Genomic DNA, 12,717 nt, shown 5'->3' on the forward strand with positions numbered 1-12,717 from the left:
GTTTACATTGTTGCTTTTTGATGTTACTGATATTTATTGATATTACTTTGTCTTTGCTTGTCTTTTTTTCCGCAATTTTTTTTTTTAAATCTCTGAATTATTACACTACCATTTTGTGACCAAATTCAATTTAGGTATAGAGTACAGCCTCTATAATGAATGAAAACCTAAATGACAAAAACATACTGAATTGCTCAGTTTTATTTTCGTCTCTACAATAAGAATCACACCATTTGAGCAATATACAAAATCATTTTTTTTAATTTTCAGTATGAAGTGCTCCAAAACACACTGGGAATTGTTTTGACAAAAAGATCTTTAAAAAAATGTCTATGATGGAGAAGAAGCAGGGTTTCTCTGCAGGGTAGTGAACCACCTATCACCTGTGAAATATTACATATCATTTCATCTCACAATGTGATTAAACATGTGAGACAAGCCGAAAGTCTCACCCTCCACTTGCGCTATTCTCTTCCTCTACTGTATCAACATCAGCTGGGAAACAGACAGGCATTTTCCATGGCAACCTATCACTGCAACACCAGTTACTACACATTGGTAACACTCTTGAATTAAAACCGTGATTTTCTCACATCAGGAGAATTTCCTCTTGGTTGCAGCTAAAAGTCTGTAATGATGTGGGCTTTGTACAGACAGGGCAGACCACCTGTATGTTGAGAGAGTGGGCTCTGGGCCGACAGTACCTCACAATCTGATCAGGCCTGTGACGCAAGCCTCTCAATGATTCTCCTGTAGTCTTCCACAACAACCTGATAACTCTTCTCCAGCTCCTCATGCTGCGTCTGAGTGTCCATCTGGCCCATGTGGGACACCAGCTCCTCTGGACGCAGGCACTTCCTCATCTTTGCCAGCTCCCTCTGATTCTTCTGCACAACATAAACAGCACAAACACACACTGTATGTGGTAAGAAACTTGTGGGTTTTTTTTTTTCAGTTTACATTTAGGAAGCACTTTTCAATGAAGAATATGTTATTTTATTGGAAAGATCAAAGTCTCATGAATAAATTGATTAGTGAATTACAATCTATATACCCTTAGTAAACAGTGGTATAAATATCTGTATGGACAGACAAGTACACATTCACTTAGTCTGGTGCAATCTGCTGCATGCATGCATATGCAGACATGGTCAGTGGGGAATTGCGGGAAAGAGCAGAAATGTATAATCCCCCTCACATTCACAGAGCAGCAGCCTCTGCCATTCAACTAACTACACGCTAAAACTCCTCAGGGAAGGAAAAACGGTCTGCATCTGGCCACCAGATCTTTCCTTGCCACTCTCCCAAGGAATTCCTACTCCTATTCCTACTTCCCTCTTCACCACATAGGTCTTTTCCATGTCAGATTCTGCATTTTTTTTGAGACATGCGGTTACTCCGCTGACAGAAAATTCTCTAATGGCTGGTATGCAAAGTCTCAGCTAGTAGCTCAAATATAAAATGTCACAGGCAAACCGGATTGTCGGGTGCACACAGATTTAGCTAGTGTTTCCCACTGTCAAGTCTGGTGAAACAGAATCAGAGAAGCTTCTGATATTCTGTTCAGAAAGCTTAAGTCTGTTACACTATGTCTCTGAAACTTTCCCAGAAAAACATGAGAAACTAACAAAAAGCAATTTGATAAAATTGCAGTTTTCATGATGAAGTTCAAAAAGTGCTGCAACAGGAAACCCACAGAAGTCTGAATAGTAGAAGCTTTTTGACAAAGTGCTTCAAACACACTTTCACGAAAATTATTTCTCCCAAAGAAATGCAAATCTTTTCGACTAATGACATGTGTCTGAATAGAAAAAAGCTCCAGCAGCAGCAAAACCACAGACGCCTGGTGCGCCCTATTGTGGCTTTAACAATATGGCACTAGTAATCTATCAATTTTCATGGGAGCAGAGATAAATTTTTCTGCTGTTTTAAAAAGGTAACATAATAAACAGTGACAATACAGAACTGTAAGCCAATCAAGTGCATACCGTGCATGGGCCAGTTTTGCCATTTTTCTACCTACACTGAAGTAGCTGTAATGTTAACAAAAAATGAAAGACTGAATTCTTGTTGAGCTGCAATACAGACAAGCTGACATTCAGATTTATTTGAATAAATGAGGAAATCTCTTGCTCAGAATCTCAGCATGCTTCCACTTTCTGACCCTCTCCAGACTGACACACAAAGTACACTGCTCTCTAGCCGCAAAGATTAAAACCTCACCCTGTATGGTCCAAATAGCCTTTTCTTCACCTCCAAACGGTACTCTCTTGCTTTTTCTTCATCACTCATGTCTGTTGCTCTCAGACGCAGGATTTCATACACTCGCCTTGCATGTTTCTGTAGAGGGGGAAAAAACACACACTTTAAATGCTTTTTCATGTATAGCAGTTTATCTCGGCAGGAACCTTACACATGTCCCAGCACAATGGTTACGGGAAGTCATGACCTATTTGGCTGCCCAGGGTATATGAAGAATCAGGCCAGTAGAACAAAGTTTTCTCATGAAAAGCCATTTATGTCACAGATTACAGGCTATGATAACCACATTTTCATTGAGAACAGATTAATGGGTAACAATAATCATCATTTGCAGCCTCATGCAGCACCTTGTTGATTTTCAACTTGTCTTGTGCCTCTTTGATCATGTCAGCTGAGAAGCCGAGGTGCAGCTTGTCTGCAGCGAAGGACGGCAGGCCTTGACAAAGTTTGACCAGCACGTAGTCCCTCAGCTTCACATAGTTCTCAGAGGGGTCTTCAGCTGGAAACAAGCATCACAGCACAGTTAAAATAAGTTCACACAGTTGTTCTCGTGGTTTCCAAATAAGTTACAATGAACATGCCACATATGGTACAATTCAGAACATGTTACTGTTAATATTGTGGTCATTGTGTGTGTGTGCGCTCCTATCTTTCACTTTATGCCTGTTCAACTGCTAGATTTTAAAATTCTTGCTTGAAAAGGATTCCTCTCTGAAAGGAAAAGAGCAGGGATGCCTCTTTAGTATTCATCCTCTGTCTCCATGCAAAGCAACAATTTCGATCCAACTAGTTTCAATAGAGCCTCAGCACATTCTGGTATACATGCCAGCCATCCGAATTAACTCATCCACTGGATACACCAACCGCAGAGAAAAATCATTTAAACTGTTTGTGGGTGACACAAGAATCTTAGATTAAATATTTATCCATGCCTTCTCTCAACACAGTTGGTGGCATTACAAAAAAAAAAAAAAAAAACAATCACTCACCTGTGATGTCTTGCACTTTGGGCAGGCTGCAATAAAATCTGTGCACCGCCTCCAGAAGCTGAGCTCCGTGACCCTCTCCTTGGAACGGAGGCAGGATCAACATTTGGCTGTTTAGTTAAAGGGCAGAAAGAGATGAAATCATAAAACCAGTGAGGAAACAGGTTTGCTCAAAACTACTCACAAAACAAATTTATGAGGTATCCAAGTAGTTATTCTCAGCAGGAACAGAAAGGCTTTGATTGAAAGCAGGAAATAATGGATTGTTATACTGATCCATCAATGCAACAAATCAAATCACATCAAAAGCTGATCTATAAAGTTGTTTTCAGATACAAATCACCCTGGTTTGGTAATGAAACAAAATCTGGTTGAATGGTTGGCTATATAAGCCAGTAATTTGGGCTCTTTGGGAAGAGGATAAAGAAATGTATAATTTTCCACTCCTTTTTCATACAAAAGAATGGGAAGGCACGTGCTGCCCCAGCAATTACCTTACACGTGGTCGGGTTTTGTCTGGATACACGTAGTAATTATAAACTGTCATGTAGCCAACAGTTGCGTAGAGAGTCTCCCCATCTTTATTGTACTTTTCAAATCTGCAGATAAAACACAAAGGCAAACAGGTCAATTACAGGCACACTCCCAATCCAGTGACCATTTTAGCCTCTCTGTTCTCGTGCCCACCCCTCACCCCCCGACGTCAGCACGTTAGAGCAGCCAGGCCCCGATTGGTACACCTGCTACAACCTGAATACATTATGCACTTAATTGGAGTACTGCAACTTAGAGGAGGAGAAGGGCTGGAGGAGGGACTGAGCTCCTCAAAATCACTTCAGTCCATTTTCCCCATTGTCAGTATTAATAGGTGCCAGGGTAAAGAAAACACCGGCAGAGGCTCTTTTTACTGTTAAGACATTGTTCAATGTTTCAAAAGACAACAGTATTCAATTCAGCCCTTGCCCCTGAAAAATCTGAAAAGGACTTTTGGCACAAAGGAAGCTCTTGCCCGATCAACAATTCTCCTACGGGGGAAATATAATCAAACTGGCCTGGTAATTGGTCACAAGCGGCTCAAAGGGGGGCTTTGTTTTTCAATGACACAATAAAGGCTTTAGCGTTGGGTTGGGTGCAAGAGGGGTGGTGGTGTGGGGGAGTTTGATGTCAATTAAGGAGGGCACTCACACAAGAAAGAAGTCCCAACGATCGTCGTCTGCATCGATGAAACTGGCGGTCTCTATGAACCACATGAGGAAGGTCTGCAGGCGCTCATGATACTCTTGGAATCCCGGGCAGGTAATATCAGCCTGTGGCAAATAAACCAAAAAGACACCTTTGAGATGGTTTAGATTTAAATCTCACCACTGTCGTCTGATTAACAACAACTAGTAAAAAAGTAAAAAACTGAAAATCAAAATCTAATAGGCTTCCTGGATTGTGCAGATGAGGCGGTAAATCATGTTTGTACCTTGTGAATCTGGTACGTGAGTTCTCCTGCCTCCTCGTTGTGGACTGTGTATGTGTGAAGCAGGGTGCCGAAGGGCTTGAAATTGGCATCCTTCTCCAGCAGTGAGATGAAGTCGTCCGTGTTGCAGGTGAACCCAGCAGGAACGATTTCTCGGATCTTCCCTTCAACATCATCAGGCTGGATAACACAGTAAATTTAGTAATACAGCAAACAGATCAGCCTGATAAAGGACAGTCTAGTATACATTCATAAGACACATTTCCATACATTTGACCAATAATGTATCATCAAAATAACATTTATTCTTAAATATACATATGCCATTCATAGAAATGACTCCACTTGAATTAGGAAAGTCTGCAAAAAATGTGAAATAACATGTTTTGTGCCAAAGAAAAAAAACGATTAGGCAATTAAAACTGTCAGCTGAGCAGAGACCACAGCAGCACCCTCCCTCCTCCCTCCTCCCCTGCTGAAAAGGCCACTTAAATCAGTACATTTACTACTTATGTTAAACCATGAATATGTGATGAAGTTGCCACAATAAAAGCATTTCTGCTTCTCACTGGGAAATAAAATCTTATGAATTGATCTCAACTTAACAAACCTTTGGGCATCCATAATAGAGGCCTCTCCTCTAATCCTGCCAAGTGAACCCAATCAAATGAATTTGGCCCTGCGTTTTCAAAGAGCCTCAGAGACAAAGGGGCCCTACCCTTGGACTTTTTACTCAGTGCAACGTGTGGTTAGTTCAGCTGTGATGTTTGCATTGTATCCATTTCTACAAGGATTGACATGAGAACACTTTGCTAAGCAGCCCTTTCACACCATTTACATGTGTGATGGGCATTATTTCGGGACAGAGACCCTTGCTGCTCAGCATTGAAAACTGGGAAATGAAGAAGGTCTGAGCAAAATGCACTACAAAAGGCTAATACAACATACTGCTAATTCCCCCCCTTTCAGACATCAGCTAATATCTAACTGGAAGTAATGCACCTGCAGCTGAATGCCTCTTAACCATTGTAATTGTTCAGCCACATTTCTAAGGAACAAGGAGCATACTTAAAAGGCCATGGACAAACAAGTTCCTTTGTCCCAGGCACTCTCCTACATACTAGACATTAAACTGCACAGCCTTCCAGAATAGATGCCTTAGTTTGGCATGAATGTAACTTAACAATCTACCTTTAGAGCACTTTGTTAATGTCTTTGATTCATAACAATAAGCACAAAGGGAGTACAATCTATCTAATTTGTTGTGTTGCTATTATTTAATCTCTTTAATCTACTACAAAGACCAAACTACATTCAAGACTCTCAGTCATTTTTATGTTTATACTTTTTGTAAAGTAAGCTGAAGCATGTTTATAACCATTACAAGCATTCAGCAGTCTCCTCCAGTTTGAAGCCCTTGTGCACATAGGGTCTGGTGCTAATATCTACGTTTTCCAGAAGTGGTAGTCCAGCGGTACACAACGGCTGATTTAAAGCCTGATTTTTGATGACAGTTTTGTATCAAATGTGGCAGCTGCATAAACTCCATCTCTGCCTCCCCTCATCTCTCTCTCTCTCTTCTCTCACCAGCTGCACCGCACCCCGACCGTCCACATGCACTCAGAGACAAACACTCTTCAGATGCAGCCTGAACTCTACTGCTCCCCTCGCTCTCTACCTCTACACCAGCTGCACTCAAACCCTTAACAAGGTGAACAACTCAGGGGTCAACACTGAGCACTGAGTAGTGGCATACAGAGACAGTAAGCCAGCCATCATGTTTCAGTTTAAATATCAGCTTCAAAGTATGTTCCCTACAAGTCTAATGGGTCTCTCTTTACGTTTATTGAATTGCTTTATTGAAGTGAATTGGTTTCTTTTTTCTTTTTTAGTAGTTGCAAGATATGAAAGTGACGTGGTGCCCATCACCTCTATCGGAAGGAACCATCTCTGTCATACTGGGTTATTTGTAAAATGAGTGCATCCGCAGAAACAACAAATCATGCTGACTTTATAGGTTACACTACTGCTCCCGGTAGCACCAGTTGAAGGCCACATTGTCCAGTACGGGGCCTCCTGCTGTCTCCAGACAGGACAGATGTCCCAGAGTTGAATCATCGGACCACAATAGGGGCCCTGGCTAATTCTTGTACTCATTCTGTGCTGCGCTCGCTGCATTGACAACTTCAGGAAATATTCAAAGCTGCTAGTGGCCTTTTGTGAAGTCCCACAGAAGGAGAAACCAGGACAAGTATTTCACTTTACTGTCTGTTTTTGTCCAAATACTGGCTGTTGATATGTAAATTCGTAGGTCTGGCTATCTACAAAAAAGCCAGAGAGTTGTACATGCTAAGCAGTGCTATGCTGAGAGGAAAACTGAAATTATCTGCCTTATCAATTAATAAATCAATCATTACATAAACTGGACGGCTTAATTTAACGGACTGGAATGTAAACCTATTGAAAATCAGTTTACATTCAACCTCAATGATTTTGATTGTTGATACCTTGAACAACACTTCCCTCCTCAAAATGTATATACAAGATATCCAGCCGTGTCACATTACAGCTCCTGCTGATTCAATCACACAAACCTCTGAAAATCAATGTCTCATGTTGGACCCCATGTGCAAAACTGCTTAAAACCCTTCTCTTCCGACAAGGGAGGAGCAGGATTAGTGTACTGACACAGGGGACCATGGTGGGATGAGATTTAGTCTAACAAAACAGGGGATTTCTCACAGGAATAATGTCACCACACAGAGAGGCTGTGAGTTACTTCAGTGAGTGAAGAGACAACAAACTGCCACACATCAAACAGAAAAGAGTACCAAGGTCTGTCTGCTCCCCAAATAATTGATCACACAGTCCTTCAGTCAAACAATTATGGAGGCAACCACCCAGCCTGGTGTTTGTCTATCAAAGTTACAGTTTGATTCAATAATCTCCAGATTTATAAGTCCATTGTGCCATATTTTGATGTGTTGTTGCAGATTTCCAAAATGTTTGACAAATAAAATTAAATCCTAGCAATTTTCACTTTGCCATCGCCTGCTGTTAGTTTTCTAAAAAACACAAATTATATGTGACAAAACTAGCATTTTTTCAACTACACTCAAAATAAATCAAAAGTCTTTTTGTTTTTTTCAGATCGCCAATAATATACAATTTTACAACACTGAATCACAGTGGAGGTAAGAAGGCTGTTTTGACAATGATCTACAGAAAAGACTTTTTAATGGAAAAGTAAAAACTCTTTATACAGATGTTGTAATATTCAGTCTATTCTCAATGATATAATAGGAGTGCACAAAATATTAGAAACACTTCTCATGATGAAATACAATTCAACAACCTCCAAACTCATCAAAAAGTTGGATCAACACTTCCCAAAAACAGTTTCAACAAAAACTCAATATTATGTTGTTGAGGTTAGGATTTATTGCAGGGTTGTATTAGTTTTTGCTACCTGTACCTATAATGTGAACTGTAAATCTTCTCCAGGTTGCACTTCTTACACTGATTTCCACCAGGATTTCTCTGTAATTAGCACTTTCATTTTACCTCACCTTCATAAACTTCACAGCTGTGCAGAGAAGAACCACAGCATGAAGCTACCACCAGCTTCACTGTGGGTTGGTGTTTTGCTGCGTTTTATTTGGCTTACGCCAAATATAACATTTAGTATGCTGCCCAAAAAGCTCAATTTTGGCCTCAGACCACAGAGCCATCTTCCACTTTGAGGCACTCAGCCATCAACTGTCTAATGCAGTGTCTCTCAGCCATGGCACCCTGTAGCCCCTTCAGAGTCCACAAACCTCATCATAGCTCCCATCACCAGTGTCTTCCTCAGACAGACAGCATGCTCCAGACAGATTAAAGTTGTGCCATATTTTTTCAATTTGTCTTTAATTATTGATCTCACAGTACACTGAAGCTTGCCTCGTATCCTTTGATTGATATTCGCCATATTTGGGTGTGCTCATAGCAAACACGTTCCTTTTTACATGCAGCAGACCCAGAGCAACATCAACATCGCACTGGATTCCTGTTATCAGCCACTGGATGAATTTAAGTCCAACATTCACCCACTGTTAAACTTCAGTCTGCTCAGCCAACACTAGAGCTAAATACATCTGTCTTCACCTGCTAGATGCTTGACTTTTGTCATCAGTTGCCTATTTCGACTTTGACTAAAAGTTTTCCTGTTGTGACATCACAGAGAGGCGATTAAGAATGGCTTGTTTTGAAGGATACAAAATCATCACCTCAGAAATTTGATGAAAGACTCATTTGGTACCAGCTTCATGATTCAACATCACTTGAAATACATCAACAACTGCAAAGTCCAGTCTAGACAGTTTTTATTTACCATAATACACCCCCTTTAAAGCATAATGGAGCAACATTTTTTGGGGGGGGGCAGGGGGGATTTCAGCCAGGGGCAAGGTTTTTTCATAACACTCTGATGTCTTTGCATGTCCATGGTATATTTTCTACATACTGGTTGACTCTGATGATGATAAACAATCAGCACAACATAACTACCCATCATCATCATAACACCACCAGAAAGTGGCTAAAATGAGCATAAAAAGCAGTGATATTGCAACAGCACTAATAACCACACTGAAAAACCCAGCAGCTTCTAAATCATAAGAATAAAGAAATGCACATCCTACCTCCACACAATCGAACGTCTCGGTAACTTTTGAGGAATATTTCACTTTGAAGAGGGTGCTCAGGTTTCCAGCGCTGTAGAAGAGTTGTATCTGAAGACCTTTGTACCCAAAAGCGACCTCACTGCAAACAACATGATTGAAATGATTAAAAATACTTGTAAAGTTGGATTTATTTATTTATTTTTTTTTTAAGGACTTATGAAGGGAAAACATTAGAATAGCTGTTTTATGTCATGTGTGGTCTAGGGTGAAATTATTTCAGGAGGACAAAAATCAAACATCTGATTACCCTATTCAATGAAATTTATTTATCTATATGATAAATGTTTACTGTAGTTTACTGGCCATGTATTTCACTGTGTTGCATTGTTTCTTTCACCATCACATCACTTGCAGTTTATGTCAAAATAGATTTCATCATTATGCAACTGTGTGATTGGGCTTTACTAGCAATTACGCTTGCTGAAATAATTAATGCCCCAATTACAGAGTTCCCTTTGAGCTGATTGCACCAACTGCAAAAATAACCAATCCTAGTTTTGACTAATTTGGAAATGCAATTTAGAGCATAACGACACGCTGCTGTAAGCCTACAGACAGACACAGGTGTCACTGCCAACAATTTAGTCTTGTTCTGGATCAATAGCAGTGCCTCTGTATGTGTACCACATTAGGACAATAAAGCGACTCTTTGCAGCTTTTTGTGCGGCTAAAATAATGTTAAAGATAGGTTGCTGTTCACGTTCATATGCTGTGGTCTTATTTGTGTATCTGACTGCAAACTTTACCTATGTTCTCTATCAGGAAGGATGATGAAAAATTATTCTATACTGGCAATAAAATAAAGTACAGAGTCAGGCTGGTAATTGAGAGATACTTCATTCTAAAGACCTCAGAAGAAATATGAAAACGCATCATATGATTTAGTCATGAGACAACTCGAGCATATGTGAAAACAGAAAACTGTGTGAATAGTATACCTATGAATTTTGACCCTGTTGACCTGAATCTGATTGGACAATGACAATCCAATCACAAAGCAGAGTCAAACTGTTCAACAAGAGGGCAGGTGGTTCCATTACCTGAAAGGCAAACCAGCTTTTCACCTGCGTTTGCAACCCACACCATCATCCACCTTAAGCTTGGATTTTACTCACATAATCTCTTTTTAAAGAGAAATCTTTTCTAAACAAGAATAAGATTAGTTGCTTTTCTACAATGTTCAAGTTGTATATACATACATACAGACATATGACATATATACATTTATTACTTTCTTTCCAAGAGAAAGATAAAGTCAGAATGTGGTTAGCCTATCTTAGCGTAAAAACAGGATGCAAGAGGAAATAGCTTGACCAACTCTGATATTACACCCCATCCTGGACAGATTTTGGTCTTAAGTGTGAACAGCGCCAATGGACTCTTTCAAGATGAATATGAATACATTAAAAAAACTACCATCTAGGTGGCCCTGGGCAACGCGTATGAGCTTTGCCTCCGCATATCTGATAAAAGGACAAGGTGCTCATTCATTATAACAAGTAATGATGACAAAAAATACTCACTCGTCTCCAAAAATTTGGTGGCTGTACTCGGGGTGGAATGTAGTGCCATCATCTTCAATATCCTCTGGAAAGCGAACTGAGAGGAAAGAAAGACCAGTTAAACTAATTTAAGTGAACAAAATGCTTTTGCATTGTACATGTATATCAATGACACCATATTAGTTTAAAAGACATATAAAATAAAGAAATAATAAATTAACATACCAAGCTTCAAGCATATAGCTTCATTGGTGTCACACTTGTATTCAGCCAGTTTTTTCTCCATGGTATTTACTCCTGGGGAAACATACAGTTTTTGAAATCATTAGTTGTTTTTGGGGGATTTTGTTCTTTGGGATAAAAGTGCCAACATTTGCTGGGCCCAGCTTCTAAAATGTGAGGGTTTGATGCTTTTCTTTTTTATACATGATGGTAAAGTGAATATTTATGCACTGCTGGTCAAATAAAACAAGACTTTTTCTATCACTCCACAGACAAAAAAACATTTAATTGAGAAAGTAATCAGCAGATTAATTGATAATGAAATCAAGTGTTGGTTGCAGCCCTACTCAAGAGTTTAAATGATGTTTCTTACAGCATAATACCAGTGACACAGATTCTTGCAGTTAAAGGTATTCTTTATCAGTGATCACTTCAATGTCAGTAGCAGCAGTTTATGGAAATGCAATTCATTAAAAAAAATATATCCATGTTTAGATTCTGACATAAATCAAAACACAGTGCTGAAGATACAGTTGACAGGAGTTAAAGTTTTCTGGCAATCTAGCCATAAATGCATATGATATATGAAATTATTCTTACAAAAATGTAGATTCAACCTGATTTGACCCCAACTTGTAGTTGTATTAGCCCCATCTGTGCTCTCCATGGACTTACATAGAATAAGTTAAGGTCTCTTAGAAGGAGTGAACGTTAACTCTGCTCTACAGCCTGGTGCAAAAGTACAGAGCCTGTGTTTTTACTGTATTAGCCGCCCTGTGAGGATGAGCTATGAGTGGGAATGTTTACAATTTCAACTGTCATTCTCTCAAGCGGAAATATCTGTCAAAATGGACTACCAAATGTGCTCAAAATGTGACACAGAGTCAGGTGTGTCTGTCAGGTCAGGAAACATCAGCTGTTGGCACAGTAAGGTAACGCTACGTCGTGTGGGAAAACGCATAAGAACAGACACAAATATCAATCGGCTTGAAATCCAAGCGTTACATAAACACGCAAACACAACGCATGTATTAAAAGCCTAACAGCATGCTAGTGTCGTTAGCAGGCAGGCCCCCACTGCAGTATAACGTTAGCTAGCTTAACTCACTATGTTTTGAACAGAGCACATGCCGATGTACAACTTCAGCGGTCTTAAAGCAGGACTGACGTCCATTTGTCGGTGAATGCGCAATAAAACAAAGACAGGACAATTACGACACGAAAGCGTTTAGCCACTTACCCGCCATTTCTGCACTGTGTTGTACGGTGTTGTGTTGTCCCAAAAGACCCGCGGAATCGGAACGACTTCCGGGTCTTTGTGTTTCCGTGGAAACAGGATGTAGTTTTTTTAACCCTCACTTTTTTCCTACTATTTTCTGACATTTTATCTTACATTTACCCTACAAACAATCAGTTATTAAGGAAACTGTCACACGTGTTGATAGTGAAAATAATTGTTTTTGTTTTGTTTTTTTTGCATTGAAATATCGTTTAAATTAATTAAACGGGCTTTATGATTTATCGGGATCCTCAAATGAATTTAATGTGGTTGTGAC

At 39.7% G+C, this 12,717-nt stretch overlaps 1 protein-coding gene across 1 annotated transcript; it reads right to left on the reverse strand.

Moving 5' to 3' along the window:
- Nucleotides 1–243: 243 nt before the first annotated feature.
- hat1 (histone acetyltransferase 1) lies at nucleotides 244–12,502 on the reverse strand. The gene is made up of 11 exons (XM_018684795.2): nucleotides 12,402–12,502; nucleotides 11,165–11,236; nucleotides 10,961–11,036; nucleotides 9,396–9,516; nucleotides 4,717–4,893; nucleotides 4,434–4,555; nucleotides 3,743–3,847; nucleotides 3,252–3,358; nucleotides 2,610–2,761; nucleotides 2,224–2,340; nucleotides 244–887 (listed from the first exon to the last, which is right to left on the reverse strand). Exons 1-11 carry the CDS (start codon nucleotides 12,406–12,408, stop codon nucleotides 717–719), a joined length of 1,227 nt encoding a protein of 408 aa, XP_018540311.1. The 5' UTR covers nucleotides 12,409–12,502; the 3' UTR covers nucleotides 244–716.
- Between the last annotated feature and the right edge of the window lie 215 nt (nucleotides 12,503–12,717).

Source organism: Lates calcarifer, linkage group LG1 (assembly GCF_001640805.2).
Source record: "Lates calcarifer isolate ASB-BC8 linkage group LG1, TLL_Latcal_v3, whole genome shotgun sequence".
Classification (NCBI taxonomy): Eukaryota; Metazoa; Chordata; class Actinopteri; family Centropomidae; genus Lates; species Lates calcarifer.